Here is a 19,110-nt window from a genome sequence, read left to right as displayed (position 1 = left end):
GCCTCTTATCAGCTTGTCGTCCCCTTAGTCCATACTCAATTTGTACTCAATTGTCAGTAGAAACCACATTTGTTTAAGCAAATCTGCTATATCAGCTATGTTTTTTAAAAGGCAGTAAATGAGGCTGAATGAGCTGTTTCGCTGCCAGGCAAGGCTCCGCTGAAAGCCAGGTGTAGCAGTGGTAAGGTGTTGGGGCTGCTGTTGGAACTCTGCTGTTGGGACAGCTTTATGTAGGCCCTAACAGTTTGTAGAAACCATTTGTCACCGTTATAGTGCAATTAATGTATTGTTTAGTGTTGTGTTGTGCAGTGGCTTTGCTGGCATGCATCCCACTTTTTTTCCCCCACCAAGATATACAAAATCGTCACTGATAATTATGCATTTCTGTGTAGTACAGATCAGGGACCCATGATGTAATTTCATTACCGTAATCCCTTACCGGGTGTAAATCCACTTACTGAAGTTAAATAACCAAAAGAGATTTTTTTTAAACTCAAGGTGTCATGTCATAGCTGAAACCCCATTCTTTCAGCAGATTCCTTTAATCTTAATTCGGAGCAGATATTTAACAGTTTTTGGAAAACGTGTTTTCATAAAAACCTGAGGGAGATGTTACCGTAATTCCGTTACTAAGCCATCGCCGCTCTATTTTTCATATGTCCATTTGTTTTGTCTTGTTCCATTACACACCTGGTTTTCATTCCCCAATGTATTTAGTCCTCTGTTCCCCATCATGTCTTTGTGTGTAATTGTTCATTGTTAATGGTGTATGTTCACGCGCGATACTTTTATAGTTTATGTTCCATGTTTTTGGGCACTTATGTCATTTTTTGTGCCTATTGTTGAACGGAATAAAAGTGTGCCTGTTTACTCTACGCTGCTCTCCTGCACCTGACTTCGCCTCCCTTACACAGCGTTAACAGTTACCAAAGTTTGTATCTGCACAGTTCTTCCACTAATTTAGTTTTTGTAAAATGTTCAGTGTGAATTTGTTAAAAGTAGTCCTTGTATGGTTGTATGGCTTGTTAAACTTTGAAATCAATGTTTTTTGTTTGGTATACATTTTAAATGGAATAAACTGAGTCAAAGCGTAATATCTTTACTGTGGAATTGTCCATATCTTACTGCCACTTTGTCTATGTCACAAGTGTGCAGTAACACTGTAAACGTCAATAAATGAATCACAGGCTTAATGGGAGAATACTAATTGCTCACCGCACAGGGATATTCCAGTTAGGCTATTCCAGTCCCCATCATTACAGATAAATGGTGACTCACATCCATAGTTAGATAGATGCTGGACCGACAGGCAGGGACAGGTTTTCCTGGCCCATCGTTGTCTAACAGGCTGAATTCGTTTTTTCATTAAGAAATTAAAGTGAATTAAATTGCAACATAGACCCAACCAGGCAGCCATAGAGTTGAGACAAGAGACTCCCACTCTCAATGGAGGCCAAGGGGGGCATATTATGAGTCCCAATCATTAACTAATTGGTTGAAAATCTTGGTGCGATTTAAAAAGGATTGGATTTCTCAAGAAGTATTCCAGTGTGCTGCAGATTAGATTGATAATACCCTGTTAAGCCGACTTGGTATACCCTGATTGTCACGGTTTTCGTCGTGTTGAGGAAAGGAGGACCAAAATGCAGCGGGATTGTGGACACGCATGTTTATTACTGATAAAAACATGTAAGGTATCCACTTGAGAAAAAACAAAACAACAAACAATACTCGCAACAGTGTTGCATGCTCAAACAAACGCAGTGCACACAACAATCTCCCACAAAAGACACATACAAACACACCCTAATATATGGGACTCTCAATCAAAGGCAAATGGACAACACCTGCCTTCAATTGAGAGTCCCAACCCCAATTGACCACACATAGATATACAACAGCTAGATCAATCATAGACATACATAACAAGGAACAGTGCCCAAAAACCCCGGAATACACAAATCAAATCCCCTACAACAAACACACCACCCCGAATACCATAAAACGAATACCCTCTGCCACGTCCTGACCAAACTACAATACCAATCAACCCTTATACTGGCCAGGACGTGACACTGATTTAAAACACTGGACTTTCAGCTTTTACCATTAAAATAATAGAAGCAGTCTAGCCTGTAAGTGACTGATTGACAACTGTCATGTAGCCTACAATGGGCCCACGGCTCTAGGCACCGGTTCTAGGAACAATTTGACCAAGTTAAAAAAAATAAAAAACATTCCTTATTATCGTATAATCAGAGGACAGCATGTATAATCAGAGGACAGCATGTATAATCAGAGGACAGCATGTATAATCAGAGGACAGCATGTATAATCTCAAGGTTAGCCCTTTGGCCGGTAAACATCTTTACCATGGAGGCTCGTTTGTGGGGTTGACATTTAAAGGCAATGTTTGCGGTGTAGAATTTGTTACCTAGACCTTTAGACAGCATTGACTGTACACGCTGCATATGTCGGCTCAATCGGAAATCCCCTTTACATTTTAAACCGCACTATAAAGCTGATCTTCTGCGCTACGGAATGAATCGAGCCCTTATGGCCACTTCATGAAAACAACTCTGATATAACTATATTAAAATATAAATACTAATATATTGATCGAATAGTAAATAGTAATAATAGTAAATAACATTCTAGAATGGAACAGAATATTATGACAAGCTTTCTCAACATTCTTATCCTAACGATCATGCAATTAACTCAATGGCCAGATTGACTAAAGCTTTGGCACAACAACACACAGCTGAATTTACAACTTATCTTTTGAAAATGTGAATGCAACCACAGGATGTAGTTTGGCCAACGAATGAGGAGAGAGTGATTACATACTCATTACAATTCAACGAATGAGGAGAGAGTGATTACATACTCATTACAATTCAACGAATGAGGAGAGAGTGATTACATACTCATTACATTTCAACGAATGAGGAGAGAGGGATTACATACTCATTACATTTCAACGAATGAGGAGAGAGTGATTACATACTCATTACATTTCAACAAATGAGGAGAGAGGGATTACATACTCATTACATTTCAACGAATGAGGAGAGAGTGATTACATACTCATTACATTTCAACGAATGAGGAGAGAGTGATTACATACTCATTACATTTCAACAAATGAGGAGAGAGTGATTACATACTCATTACATTTCAACAAATGAGGAGAGAGTGATTACATACTCATTACATTTCAACGAATGAGGAGAGAGTGATTACATACTCATTACATTTTACATTTTAGTCATTTAGCAGACGCTCTTATCCAGAGCCACTTACAGTAGTGAATGCATACATTTCATTTCATGCATTTTATTTTTGTACTGGCCCCCCATGGGAATCAAACCCACAACCCTGGCGTTCCACACACCATGCTGGCATTGCAAACACCATGCTCTACCAACTGAGCCACAGGGAAGGCCACTCATCATTAGATGAGTGGAATGGTATACTGGAGGTTACGTTCAGCTTCTGAAATCAGCAATCAATTAATTCATCAAATATACAGTACATACATTAAGCAGTATTACAGTTTTTTTGTTCAATTGCTAACAAGCATCGGTCAATACTGAAGCCACTTTTTCAAAACTCTTCACACAGTCTGCATTACCGACATGCATCTTGGCCAAATAGTTCATCTCGCCTCCAAAACTCCCTCAAACCACCAAAACACTTCATACACGTCTCAAAATAAGCTTGTTGGACCATAACACTGGTAAACAATTCTCACTCAGAAAACATAGTCACTCATAACACACTGACCTACAAAACACTAACAACAGGGAGCATTACTGAGACTTCTCTTTGAAGTTTGAATGATTTTTCACATAAATCAGTATTTCATTATAGAATAAGAATAACACCTTTGCACTTTATTGACTGTACTAAAGTATATGTAACAAGAATGAATCAGAAATACATCAATTTCCTTCAATAGCCTTTAGTTTTTTTTATATCTTTGCATATAGTAAGTTACTTGTGAAAAATAAAAAGTTGAAACAAAAAACTAATTCCTGAAACTCCAGGGCTGCAACAATTATTATAAAAAACAACAACAACATGTAGTATACTGATCAGCATACACTTACCGCTAAACTCCCGGGGAGGGTAAAAGGCCCTGAAGAACTACCTACAATACCTACCTAACTAACTAGCTAACTACCTAGCTAACTGATAAACAAAACCTTTTTTCATACTGAGCTGAACTAAGCCGAGTCAAGGCAAGCTGTACTGGGCTGGCCTGGTGACGCCAAAAGGGGTATGGTTAAGTGACAGGCTGGCTGGCTGGCTGGCTGGCTGGCCGGCCGGCTGGCTGACTGGCTGGCCGGCTGACTGGCTGACTGGTTACATGATGGAGCAGCAGCAGGTGGCAGGGTAGTCAGGAACTTTGACCTGGTGTTCGTTCCCATAGATATAGTAAACATGGATGCCTCCCTTCCACTTGTAGGTCACCTTGGTGATGGGAATCAACTCGATGGTTTGTTGCTGAAACAACAACAGAAGAGTGAGACCATTTATCTTATTAGTTGATTGACAGGTCAATAAGCAGTACGGGGCTCAAAGGCTCAAAGGGCAGGTTTCCTGTACACAGATGAAGCCTAATCCGGGACTAAAATGCATTTTAAATGGAGATTCTCCATCGAGTTTACTTTTAAGTCCAGTACATGGCTTAATCAGTGTCCGGAAAACCACCCCCAAAAGGGTTTGAAGTTGAGAAACATGGCTAACAGATGTTGTCATATCCTGTGTACAAATATTATAACTTCTGCTTGTAAAGTTGATAGTACTGTACCTGTTAGTGTAACACAGTGGTTCTCAAACCTGTCCTCGGTTGTAGTCCTGAACTAGCTCCCTTGATTCAACTAGTCAAGGGCTTGATAATTTGTTTACAACTTGAATTAGGTGCGCTACTTTTGGAATAGTTAAAATACATGGAACGGCTGCGGGTCCCAGAGGTTTGAGAACCGCTGGTATAACGAATATTGTACCTGTTGAAGGATGCGTGAGTTCTGGGAGTATTTAGCCTGGTGTTCTCTAATCAATCGGTCTGAAGCCTGGGATAAAGATGGATCTGGGAAGCCATACACTGGATACAGCTGATGAACAGAGGAATGTGATGATGTCACACACAACATTTCAGTAATATGTCAGAAACTATAAAACTATTTTTTAACCAATAGAAAAAAAATACAAAAATGTCACATCATGTTTTGCTTAGTTTTACAAGGGGACCCTAACAAGGGCAAACGTTTTGCACTGTAGTAAAACATTTTGGAACGAAAACCGTTTACTCGAAATGCTCTGTAAAAGCTGTTGAGATCTGTTTTGTTCTTAAACAGAAGTTGTAGTTAAGCAGGGGAGCAGAGAGACATTTCAAGGTTTTTAAATGGTTTCCAAGGGACTGACCTTGTAAAGCAGGGTCAAAACATGTCCAATAAGACATTTTTGTTTTTATTGCAAAAATTTTTTGGTTGCAAAGCATTTTTGCTATGGTGATCACTAATGAATACACCCCAGTCTGTTTTGTTCCTTCCTTACCATGTACTGGGCGTTTTTGAAGAGTGTCTTTCCCGTCACATCGCTCAGGTTGTCAACCTCCAGCCCACTGTTCTGCTCCACAACATAGTCCTCAACATTATCCTTCCTGAAATAACAACAAAGTCCTCAACATTATCCTTCCTGAAATAATAACAGTCCACAACATTATCCTTCCTGAAATAATATCAATCTTTGACATTATCCTTCCTGAAATAATAACATATTCCTCAACATTATCCTTCCTGAAATAATAACCGTCCTCAACATTATCCTTCCTGAAATAATAACATAGTCCTCAACATTATCCTTCCTGAAATAATATCAGTCTTTGACATTATCCTTCCTGAAATAATAAAATGGTTGCACACCATTTGTATACCAAATTTTATGACCATTTCTGGTTTCCAAACCATCATCTCTTAACAAGAAGATATGATTTTCAGAAACATGTGTACCTCATAACAACTCACCATTCGACTTAAATAAAAAATGATAAATTGTGAACACATTAGGAAATGTGCATATTGCGTTGCAGTAACAATAAAATCAACTTTGCATATTCAATCATTTCTGTTCTGTGTCTCTAAATGTAATCTCTTTGTACATAGCTATACAAAACATATCTTAATAAGTTTAAATGTTTACTATAAATCTCTTAATAAGTAAACAAATGTTACAATTGTTTTTTACAATTTTACAAAAAATATATTAATAAGTGTACCATTAAAAAAATATATCTTCATAAATTTAACATTTTACAAAAAATCTCTTCATAAGTTTTCAATTTTATAAAAAAATATCTTACTAAGTTTATAATTTTATTAACATATGTCAAAGTTGACAATTTGGTAAAAATATTTCTTAAAAAATGTACACTTTTTTATTATAAATCTCTTAATGAGTTTGTAATTGTATAAAAATAATCCCTAGGACTCACCACTCGACTTTAAGGTTGATGTAGGTCAACAGTTGCTGCTTGCCCTTGCAGGTCTCACATTCTTTAGTCCCGTTACCATGACATTTAGAGCAGCTAGAGACACAAACAACATCAAATCAATAAGATAAGTATGTATAGATGTCTGTACTGTACACCTTAAAAAGAGGCAGATTGTCTTTGATTTGAAGAGTGTATTTTGTCACTGTATTATTATTTCAAAATGAATGAATGAATGACTTACTTCTCCCTTCCTCTTTGATTGCATTGGCTGCAGGGTCTATCTTCTTCCCGTCTGCCAGATCCATTGCAGACCCAACAAACTTTCTAAATTAAGAATCAATGGATAATTGTAAAGAGGTGTGTGTGTGTGTGTGTGTGTGTGTTTGTGGGTGTGTGTGTGTGTGTGTGTGTGTGCGTGTGTGTGTGCGTGTGCGTGTGCGCGTGCGCGTGCGCGTGCGTGCGTGCGTGCGTGCGTGCGTGCGTGCGTGCGTGCGTGCGTGCGTGCGTGCGTGCGTGCGTGCGTGTGCGTGTGTGTGTGGGTGTGTGTGTGGTGTGTGTGTGTGTGTGTGTGTGTGTGTGTGTGTGTGTGTGTGTGTGTGTGTGTGCGTTCTTACCGTTCCAGACCCATTGCACTCATGGCAGGGCATCTTTCCAGAGGCACTACAAGTATGGCAGGGCTGCACAAACAGAGACAGCGTCATCAAACCAAACCTCACTCATACATTTTACCTTCTCTTGTAGCTTACTTGTTGATCTATTCTTAGACCTAAGTCCTAAAATAAAGTATGACTAATCTGTCCTTTCCTGGCCAATTATAGTCAAACTTGGAGTACAGCCACAATAGAAAATAACCCTTTGTGATTCAAACAGACAGACAGACAAACAAACACCTTCTTAGATGAAGTGTAAGGAACTTTTATGTTCTCCTCATGGTTTTGGAACAGGGAGGGACCTGTCACTGGGATTTCCCATGGCCGGGGGGCAGTCTGCGTGTAGAAGTCTGCTGCTTCACCTGTCAGGTACAGGAAACACAAGTTATGGTTAGATCCATAAGGACTGATAAGATACTGAATGGATTCATAAGGACTGATAAGATCCTGAATGGATCCATAAGGACTGATGAGATCCTGAATGGATCCATAAGGACTGATGAGATCCTGAATGGATCCATAAGGACTGATGAGATCCTGAATGGATCCATAATGACTGATGAGATCCTGAATGGATCCATAAGGACTGATGAGATCCTGAATGAATCCATAATGACTGATGAGATCCTGAATGGATCCATAAGGACTGATAAGATCCTGAATGGGAAAGAATATAAGAACAGATGGTAATGACTATAAGCAGACCTGGGTTCAAATAATATCGGTTTTCTTTCAAATAGTTTTCCCTGCACTTGACTGAGCTTGCCTGGCACAACGCTATCAATGGCATAGTCCCAGAAGTGCAAACCCCGCCCATCTGACACGCCCTGTCACGACTTCCGCCGAAGTCGGCTCCTCTCCTTGTTCGGGCGGCGTTCGGCGATCGACGTCACCGGGCTTTCTAGCCATCGCCGCTCCATTTTCCATATTTCCATTTGTTTTGTCTTGTTCCATACACACCTGGTTTTCATTCCCTAATCACACTGCATGTATTTAGTCCTCTGTTCCCCTCCATGTCTTTGTGTGAAATTGTTTTATGTTATGTGAGTATTGTCACGTGCCAGACTTTTGCTTATTGTTCCGTGTTTTGGGCACATTTATGTTCTTATTGTGTTTTTGTTTGGAACGGAATAAAGTGCGCCTGTTTACTACACTCTGCTCTCCTGCACCTGACTTCGCCTCCAGTACACACCCTTAACACTCCCAGGCAACTCAACTCAAACGCTCAAAGTATCTGAAAGAACCAAGGTCTGGGGATGAACCAAGAACTGGTAGGGAGCATAATGGGTAGTGTAGTTTACCTTCATAAGGCTTGGTGGCCCACTCTGTAGATCTAGACTCTGTGAATGTCTCCAAACGGTACTGTGGACAGTAAAAACACAATAAGCACATAATGCCAGTGGATGTGAGGCATCAGTTTATTTTCTCTATCATTGTGGGGGGGTTTTTAGCTATGAGAGCAAAACAGTAGCTCCACCGGACATATTGTCCTCTTTAAACATGAAAAAGAAACAACACATTGTTTTATGTACTTAATTCTACAAACATATTAAGTCATTATAATAATACATGTACTGTACTGTCCATCATTCATGTTTAGATTTTTTTTTAAAGGGAGAAGGGGAGCGGAGAAAAGATGGACGGTCTGTTACCCGATAGGTGTTGAACGCCTGCATATTAGTGATCACTCCATCCTTGGCAGGGGCATTGTTATAGCAGCAGTAACCAGACGCGTACAATATAAAACGCTCCCGCGCCACATCTTCAGTGATGGAGGGGATGCTAGACAATATGAGAGAAGATGAGCCTCATCAAGATGACACCCCAGAACAGGGTTGGCTGGTAATGCATTGTTGACACCCTTTGCTTTAGCCTGACTGCCTGTCTGGTAATGCATTGTTGACACCCTTTGCTTTAGCCTGACTGCCTATCTGGTAATGCATTGTTGACACCCTTTGCTTTAGCCTGAGTGCCTATCTGGTAATGCATTGTTGACACCCTTTGCTTTAGCCTGACTGCCTATCTGGTAATGCATTGTTGACACCCTTTGCTTTAGCCTGAGACCCATTCTGGTAATGCATTGTTGACACCCTTTGCTTTAGCCTGACTGCCTGTCTGGTAATGCATTGTTGACACCCTTCGCTTTAGCCTGAGACCCATTCTGGTAATGCATTGTTGACACCCTTAGTCAATGCAAGACAACACCTCATGTTGTAGTACACCAAGTTACTGGTCAAGAATTCTATCCGATTTTCTATTGAAAATCAATCCACTGCCACTTTGTGTCTGGAAAGCCCTTAATGGTGGAAAGCCCTTAATGGTGCCCTGTCCTCTACAGATTTAATCAATGAACAAAGACACGGTCGTCCAGACTAGTAGGCCATGATGACAAAGCAAAACACTCAACATTGTCTAAGAGAATGATCTTGGGTCAATTTAGCATTTTCCCCACTAATATTCAAGGTTAGGATTAGGGGGGGGAAGCTGATTCTAGATCCTGAGAGAATTTTGTTCCAAAATTATGTTAGCCTTGTTAATAAAGCAGAATGATCTCACAAACGAAGAGAGCATAGCATTCAGTCTGGTTTCACAAGGCTAGTCCTCTACAGCGTGTTCCAGGGGGAAGTTTCCCCTAGGTACAGATTCAGGATCAGCTTCCCCTGCCCTCAATTCTAACCTTAACCACTAGTTGGGAAATCGCAAAGCATCTAGGGGCAACGTCACCCAACACCGTGGCGCAAGAAATCCAAAGGTTAGATTCACACAGGGATCAAACATGTATGAACTCACTGTACCCTACTGTAAGTTGCTTTCGATAAAAGCATCTGCTAAATAGCATACAATACATTACCTCCACATTTAACAAGGAATACATCAATCCATTACTCTGTGTGTGTGTGTGTGTGTGTGTGTGTGTGTGTGTGTGTGTGTGTGTGTGTGTGTGTGTGTGTGTGTGTGTGTGTGTGTGTGTGTGTGTGTGTGTGTGGAACATCAATCTAAACCTAATGTCCATGTCATAATGTAATGTTAGTGATGGGTCCATACTTCCAGTCTTGTGGTACGGGCGCAGGCTCTGGATCCTGAGTCGGGTGTAAGGGCAGCGGTGGGGGGAGATATCCACCTATAGAGACACAAAGGCATTAGGTAGTTCACACATACTTTCATCAATGATTAAATATGAAAATGGAGCACACTGATACTCTATATCACCTGGTATGAATGATCTCAGGGATCCTACTTGATGACTTCATATGGGGTTTTTACATTTTGCTCGTTTCTAAACAGTCAATAGTCATAACATTATAATACGAGACTGACTTCACTCAAAAATTCATAATAACACCCCGAATGTTTTCAAGAATCTGAGACATTATAAATGGCCATGATGATGATGATATTGAGTATCTTTAGAGGGTTCTGATGATGACACCTACCTCCTCCACCAGCTAAAGTGTCCTCGTACCCTGGTACGTTGCCAAACATGCTAGCTGGGGGAACCATGGGGCCTGGGGCGGGCACCGGGGGGGCATAGAGTGCTGAGAGATGGAAAAACAGCCTTAGTTTGGTTTTTATCCTCTGTTTTAGTAAACATTCCTTCATTCACAACAGTCCGTGCATTTATCAGGAGTGAGGGGTCACCAGTACTTGATTGAAAGAAGCTTTAGTTTTAGTTAAGGAGACAATGTAAAAGACACACATACTGTAACAAAGCACATCAACGAAAATCGTCTGTTCTTTCGACCAAGTGATTGGTCAAATTTCTTAAATGCGTATTTTTCCATATATAGACACCCTCTATGTGTTATAATAAAATTAACTATACGCATTGAGCTTACGGTTTGATGAAATAAGACAAATCCCTCAAGAGGGCGCCAGAGATCTAGATAACCAGAAGAAGAAAAACTTAACCTGGTCCAATTATTCTCTTCCCACTCCTGCTGGCTTTTGCAGATTCTGCCGTTACTCTCCTGAAGTTGTCGGAAATAGGCTACACGAGGAGTTGGCAACCTTTCTCATGTGGAATGCTACCGATCTACGTGCCAGTTACGGTTTTCATGTGCACATTTCCGTGAAACACGGAGCAGTGCTCCGCATGCCTCTGGAGGCTCTGCAATTGGTCACAAGCTCCATGCTGAGCCTCTGACCACATTTTCGGATCAAGCCTAAATTGGCTTTTAGTATAAGCTGCAATGGATTAGTTCAGTGAGATGGGCACATATATACAGCTCTGGAAAAAAATTAAGAGACCACTGCAAAGTTATCAGTTCCTCTGGTTTTACTATGTATGTGTTTGGGTAAAATGAAAAATGTTGTTTTATTCTATAAACTACTGACAACATTTCTCACAAATTCCAAATAAAAATATTGTCATTTAGAGCATTTATTTGCAGAAAATGACAACTGGTCAAAATAACAAAAAAGATGCGGTGTTGTCAGACCCTGAATAATGCAAAGAAAATAAGTTCATATAAATTTTTAAACACAATACTAATGTTTTAACTTAGGAAGAGTTCAGAAATCGATATTTGGTGGAATAACCCTGATTTTCAATCACAGCTTTCATGCGTCTTGGCATGCTCTCCACCAGTCATTCACATTGACGTTGAGTGACTTTATGCCACTCCTGGCGCAAAAATTCAGGCAGCTTGGCTTTGTTTGATGGCTTGTGACCGTCCATCTTCCTCTTGATCACATTCCAGAGGTTTTCAATGGGGTTCAGGTCTGGTACTCCTCCTCCACTGTAAAACAGCCATCTTGGTACTCCTCCTCCACTGTAAAACAGCCATCTTGGTACTCCTCCCTCCATTGTAAAACATGTTTTGGGAAGCTATTTACATTTATTCTATTACAGACACCTTAATGTATACTTTTAAAATGATATTATGTGAGCTGAACATACAAATAAACAAAATGAAGAAATATATATAAACATTTTCCTTAAAGTATATTTTTTGAGAGTACTAATGTCACTGTCCCCACTACAAAAAAAATACTTAAATACATGTAATTTTGTCCTTGAAACATTTAATGGAAATACTTTAGAATTTCATTCATTCCTGTGGAGGACTGCTCATACTGGGGATTACCAATATGGCCGACCGGTGGCTTCAAAGCCTGGCCAAAACATTACATCAGCAATCCAGGGTTTGTATACATCATTGGTTACAAAGGAACACTATTACTTGTAGTTTAATTTCTCCGGTCCAACAGATACAGCTAAGGAGTCACAAACATCCACTCTGCATCTTTTTTCCTCTACTCACTCACAGGTACCTCTGAGAAAACTACTGCCTTCACAATAAAAGTTGCCAGGGTACAAACAATAACAGTTCCTCAATACATTACGCAGAAATAAAAGTCATATCAAAAGTAAGGCTACAGTACTAATGGACAGAGACAGAGCAACAGTCCCCTACCTGATTTAATCAAGGGAGACCATTAACTGTTTATTGCTTCGGAATGTTTCTATGGGGGTTATATGGCCTATAGTTACGGTCTTTAGATTAAGTTTATCTTCTCCACTGAACCACATTGGAAAATTGATAGAGCATTGTTGACCCAACAATAGTTCCATATGGTAGTCTAGGCTACTTCTCCATGTCCCATAAACTGAACCTAACATTGATACGATGCTACAAATGTAGGATCCTAATTTGATCACTAAATGAAATACAGAAATATATCATTTACATAAGTAGTCATACCCCTAAGCAACTCCAGTGTAGATTTGGCCTTGTGTTTTAGGTTATTGTCATGCTGAAAGGTGAATTCATCTCCCAGTGTCTGGTGGAAAACAGACTGAACCAGGTTTTCCTCTAGGATTTTGCCTGTGCTTAGCTTCATTCCGTTTCTTTTTTATTCTGAAAAACTCCCCAGTCTTTAACAATTCCAAGCATACCCATAACATGATACAGCCACCACTATGCTTGAAAATATGGAGAGTGGTACTCAGTAATGTGTTGTATTGGATTTGCCCCAAACATTACACTTTGTATTTAGGACAAAAAGTAAATTGTTTTGCCACATTTTCTTTTGCATTATTACTTTAGTACCGTGTTGCAAACAGGATGCATGTTTTGTAATATTTTTATTCTGTACAGTCTTTCTTATTTTCCCTCTGTCAATTAGGTTAGTATTGTGGGGTTACTACCATTTTTGATGGGAGACTCAGAGGAGTGTAAATGCTTATTTTAGACTGGATCATGTTGTTGTACTGTATTGTTGTATGCTTTAATTCTGTAATGTATTGATTGTTGCTTCCTTCCTGACCAGGTCTCCCTTGAAAAAGAGACTCTGGGTCTCAATGGGCTTTTCCTGGTTAAATAAAAAGAATGATGAAATCCCTGGGCGGTTTCCTTCCTCTCCGGCAACTGAGTTAGGAAGGACGCCTGTATCTTTGTAGGGATTAGGTGTATTGATACACCATCCAAAGTGTAATTAATAACTTCACCATGCTAAAAGAGATATTCAATGTCCGCTTTTTTTCACCAATATGTGCCCTTTTTTGCGAGGCATTCGAAAACCTCCCTGATCTTTGGTTGAATCTGTGTTTGAAATTCACTGCTCGACCTTACAGATAATTGTATGTGTGGGGTACAGAGATGAGATCATTCAAAAATCCTGCTTAACACTATTATTGCACACAGAGAGAGTCCATTCAATTTATTTGATGACTTGTTTAGCACATTTTTACTCCTGAACTTATTCAGGCTTGCCATAACAAAGGGGTTGAAAACGTATTCACTCAAGATGTGTCAGCTTTTAATTTTTTATTAATTTGTAAAAATGTAGAAAAAACATAATTCCACTTTGGCATTATGGGGTATTGTGTGTACGCCAGTGACAGAAAATATCTCTATTTAATCAACTTTAAATTCAGGCTGGAAAAAGTAAAGGGGTATGAATACTTTCTGAAGGCAATACTGCATGGTATAGATATGCATAGATGCTCTGAGTGGCTGTAATAAAAACAGTTCGCGGGATCATGATTCGTAGGGCCACAGCTTACATGTGCAGCTGTCACGGTCATGGAATTCAACTCCCAGAGTCCCTGCCAGAGACATGATACTGTAGAGTGGAAGGGGCCGAGGTGCGTGTGGAAACCTGTTTATGCGGTCTATGGTGGAAACGAATACCAGTAGGGAGAAAACCTTTTAACATTTTAATTTTACTCTTATTGTCCCCAATGATGAAATCCCTTCCCTTACCTTCTGAACTTTGGTCTTCAGTGTTAATCACATGCGATATCTCAGACAGCACAGGCCCGATCTTGACGAAACTTGGGTGAATGATGCGTCTTGCCATAGAAATATGTTATTGGCAAAATTCCGCTGGTTGGCCCAAGGCGAGAGCTACAGTCATGAACTGACATTTGTGAGTCACACCAGATAGGAAGAGGTGAAGCGAGAGGGATAACCGGGCCCAAAATCTGTCTACTCCAGTAAGTGGAGTTTTTTTCTTTGACACATGAGTAATGTTACAGGGGGTGGATTAGCTAAAGAGACTGACTGCAGGGCTTGACATTCATGGCCTTCTGCTGGCCCGACAACAACTGCCAAGCTCACCAGCCCAGTTAATCAAGCTTTCATATGGACTGTATATTTATTTTTTTGCATATCAGACTACATAGCGATGTATGTACTTGAGTAAAAGTATAGATACCTTAATAGAAATTCACTCAAGTAAAAGTCACCCAGTAAAATACTACTTGAGTAAAAATCTAAAAAGTATTTGGTTGTAAATATACTTAAGTATCAAATGTAAATGTAATTGCTAAAATATACTTAAGTACCAAAAGTAAAAGTATAAATCATTTCAAATTCCATATATTAAGCAAAGCAGTAGGCACCATTTTCTTGTTTTAAAATCTATGGATAGCCAGGGGCACACTCCAACACTCAGACATTATTTACAAAATATGCATTTGTGTTTAGTAAGTCCGCCAGATCAGAGGCAGTAGGGATGACCAGGGATGTTCTCTTGATATGTATCGAGTACTTTTGGGTGTCAGGGAAAATGTAAAAAGTACATTATTTTCTTTAGGAATGTAGTGAAGTAAAAGTTGTTAAAAATATAATAGTAAAGTACAGATACCCCGAAAACCTACTTAAGTAGTACTTTAAAGTTGTTTTACTTAAGTACTTTACACCACTGTTTACTTCTCAACTCAAATTTTTTCGCAACTGGCATGACAAGAAAAACGAAGTAAATGCCAAATTTACCTCAATGTCAAGCCCAGGATTGGTACCCAGGCTAACTGCCTTCCATTTTTCAATACATTTATTTTAAATTGTTAGAGCAGCCACTAGAAAATCTGGTAAATTGAATCGATAATCTGTGGTCACACAGATTATGATGGTTAATTAAGCAATAAGGCCTGAGGAGGTGTGGTATATGGCCAATATACCACAGCTAAAGGCTGTTCTTACTCACGACGAAACGCAGAGTACCTAGACACAGCCCTTAGCCGTGGTATGTTGGCCATATACTGTATCACAAACCCCCGAGGTGCCTTATTGCTATTAGAAACTGGTTACCAATGTAATTAGAGCAGTAAAAATACATGTTTTGTAATAGCCGTGGTATAAGGTCTGTTATAAACTGGGTGGGTGAGCCCTGAATGCTGATTGGCTGACAGTCGTGGCATATCAGACCGTATACCATGAGTACAACAAAACTTTTATTTTACTGCTCTAATTACGTTGGTAACCAGTTTATAATAGCAATAAGGCATTGTGCCTAAGAACATACCTTAGCTGTGGTATATTGGCCATATACCAGTGGTGTAAAGTACTTAAGTAAAAAATACTTTAAAGTAGTTTTTGGGGTGTATTTATATTTTTTGACAACTTTTACTTTTACTTGACTATATTTCTAAAGACAATAATGGACTTTTTACTCCATACATTTTCCATGACCCCCAAAGGTTTTGACAGGAAAATGGTCCAATTCACACGGTTATCGAGATAACATCCCGGGTCATCCCTACTGCTTATGATCTGGCGGACACAAATGCTTCATTTCTAAATGATGTCTGAGTGTTGGTGTGCCTCTTGGCTATCCCTCAATCAAACAAAACAAGAAAAATATGCCATCTGGTTTGTTTAATATGAAGCATTTTAAATGATTTATACTTTTACTTTTGACATTTTAGCAATTCACTTTTACTTTTCACTTTCACTTGAGTCATTTTCTAGTAAGGTATCTTTACTTTTACTTAAGTATGAGAATTGGATACTTTTTACACCACTGCCATATACCACACCCCCTCGTGCTTATTGCTTAAATATATCACGGCTTTCAGAATTCAGGGCTCGAACCACCCAGTTTATAATCAGTAAAAGTTGAAATAAAATAAAAAATAATAAATAAGCAGTAATGGGCAGTCTCTACCATCATATAACTTGTATTAATTGTTTTATTCTGTGTTACAGCACTCAACTCACATAATGCAAGCCTACTTTTACTGGAGAAAAATAGCGAAAACCATTATACATATATTCTTTTTTATAATCGAATAAAAAAAACGTAAACAGCCTCAAATAGCACTAGTCTCTCAGCCCTATGGAGTAGTCAACAACACCCGTAGTATTTCTAAAAGCATAGACTGGATGGTTGGCCACTTATAAATAAATACATGAATTCTAGGAGGTGGTTTTCACCGATTTCAAACCTTTGAAATATGACACTTCCTCTAACTCCGGAATTTTAGTCTGCAGTGTGTGCTTTAGTAATAGACAATCCGCACGCACCCTACTCACCCAAAGCATTTTGTTGTTATAAATACTACATTTTAGACAGATACATTTTAAACACTTACCTTGGCCCTCATGAGGATTAAGCATCGTCAGAAATGAAATGAACGAGATGATAGAATTGTTGCGGCTCACTCCTCCACTACGGCCAGACTGTCGACGCTCCCTTTACTGCAACACCAGAGCTCTTAAAGCTTTTCCTCAACACAATGAAGTGGTGCCAAACGTCGTGTCCCATTCGGTTGTAGGGTAGGCGGGTCATGGGATTGGCAACATTCCACATTTTATTTTGGACTGAAAGGACTGTTGAAATAGATAACCTACTCATGTATAGAAGGGTGTTGAAACACAAAGGCTACTGTTGAGTAGAATAAACCTACCAAATAATATATTGAAATTGAAAGCAATATTTTCTTCCAAGAAAAATAAAGCTGTGCTAATCAAACTGAGATCAGCAGGACAGGGTGTTTGAGGGTGTGAGTTGGAAGCAGACGTTACAGGGTCCACTGTTGTTCTGTGTAGACTATTTATGCTAATATATTTGAGACCAGTGTATTGCAGTTAATTTTATCTTTGACTTAATAGGAAATATATATTTGAGTAGTAAACAGGGAAACATCATCCCAGACAGCGTGCAATAAAACATAGTTAGAGGGGAACAGAAGGGGTCATCGATGGTTGTTGGTTATTTACCAGGTAATACGATATTAAAACGAAACAAGGACTGAAGCAATAGACGCCTTATTTTACTCAACTAGTGATTGAAATAAATAGTGTTTATATGAAAAGATGGGTCTGGGTGACATGAAAAATACATAAAAGGGGAAAGGATGCACAGACACAGCACATCTACAGTATTAATTTACAATGCTGGTTGCCATGGTTAACACAAACTGCTGCCATGGTTAACACAAACTGCTGCCATGGTTAACACAAACTGCTGCCATGGTTAACACAAACTGCTGCCATGGTTAACACAAACTGCTGCCATGGTTAACACAAACTGCTGCCATGGTTAACACAAACGGCTGCCATGGTTAACACAAACACAGGACATTGAATGCTACCTGAATCAACACAGGAAAATAAGATAAGTAGTCCTACAGTATCACAGTGAGTCAAACAGGTGTGTGTGTATTAGATTATCCAGTGTCCAAAGCAAACACTATTAATTATTCTCTACCCCCAATGCATGTGGTATACTATGGTCTTAACCATGTGGTATACTATGGTCTTAACCATGTGGTGTACTATGGTCTTAGCCATGTGGTGTGCTATGGTCTTAACCATGTGGTGTACTATGGTCTTAGCCATGTGGTGTACTATGGTCTTAACCATGTGGTGTACTATGGTCTTAACCATGTGGTATACTATGGTCTTAGCCATGTGGTATACTATGGTCTTAGCCATGTGGTATACTATGGTCTTAACCATGTGGTATACTATGGTCTTAGCCATGTGGTGTACTATGGTCTTAACCATGTGGTGTACTATGGTCTTAACCATGTGGTATACTATGGTCTTAACCATGTGGTGTACTATGGTCTTAACCATGTGGTGTACTATGGTCTTAACCATGTGGTGTGCTATGGTCTTAGCCATGTGGTGTACTATGGTCTTAACCATGTGGTGTACTATGGTCTTAACCATGTGGTATACTATGGTCGTAACCATGTGGTGTACTATGGTCTTAGCCATGTAGTTAGTGAGCTATGGTCTTAACCATGTGGTGTGCTATGGTCTTAGCCATGTGGTGTACTATGGTCTTAGCCATGTGGTGTACTATGGTCTTAACCATGTGGTATACTATGGTCGTAACCATGTGGTGTACTATGGTCTTAGCCATGTAGTTAGTGAGCTATGGTCTTAACCATGTGGTGTGCTATGGTCTTAGCCATGTGGTGTACTATGGTCTTAGCCATGTAGTTAGTGAGCTATGGTCTTAGCCATGTAGTTAGTGAGCTATGGTCTTAACCATGTGGTGTGCTATGGTCTTAGCCATGTGGTGTACTATGGTCTTAGCCATGTGGTGTACTATGGTCTTAACCATGTGGTGTACTATGGTCTTAGCCATGTAGTTAGTGAGCTATGGTCTTAGCCATGTGGTGTACTATGGTCTTAGCCATGTAGTTAGTGAGCTATGGTCTTAACCATGTGGTATACTATGGTCTTAGCCATGTGGTGTACTATGGTCTTAACCATG

The 19,110-nt window shown here is 39.5% G+C and overlaps 1 protein-coding gene across 1 annotated transcript; it reads right to left on the bottom strand.

The window, feature by feature from the left end:
* Positions 1-1,654: 1,654 nt before the first annotated feature.
* Positions 1,655-17,130, bottom strand: LOC106583744 (protein SSUH2 homolog). Its single transcript, XM_014168286.3, has 12 exons — positions 16,973-17,130; positions 10,587-10,688; positions 10,198-10,273; positions 8,805-8,934; positions 8,454-8,514; positions 7,393-7,514; positions 7,117-7,179; positions 6,744-6,826; positions 6,503-6,595; positions 5,566-5,671; positions 5,016-5,123; positions 1,655-4,512 (listed from the first exon to the last, which is right to left on the bottom strand). The coding sequence occupies exons 1-12, from the start codon at positions 16,995-16,997 to the stop codon at positions 4,372-4,374; spliced, it is 1,110 nt and encodes a 369-aa protein (XP_014023761.1). The 5' UTR covers positions 16,998-17,130; the 3' UTR covers positions 1,655-4,371.
* Positions 17,131-19,110: the final 1,980 nt, after the last annotated feature.

Source organism: Salmo salar, chromosome 22 (assembly GCF_965601325.2).
Source record: "Salmo salar chromosome 22, fSalSal1, whole genome shotgun sequence".
NCBI classification, from domain to species: Eukaryota; Metazoa; Chordata; class Actinopteri; order Salmoniformes; family Salmonidae; genus Salmo; species Salmo salar.
This window is presented reverse-complemented; position numbering and strand designations above follow the sequence as displayed.

What these genes read in the sequence shown, in the direction of transcription:
- LOC106583744 (XM_014168286.3), bottom strand. Translation starts at nt 16,997, where the DNA reads ATGCTTAATCCTCATGAGGGCCAAG. An exon ending in CACTTTAGCTGGTGGAGGAG is followed by an intron (nt 10,274 to 10,586) that starts GTAGGTGTCATC and finishes GTGTCTCTATAG; the next exon opens with GTGGATATCTCCCCCCACCG. An exon ending in ATCAACCTTAAAGTCGAGTG is followed by an intron (nt 5,672 to 6,502) that starts GTGAGTCCTAGG and finishes TTGTTATTTCAG; the next exon opens with GAAGGATAATGTTGAGGACT.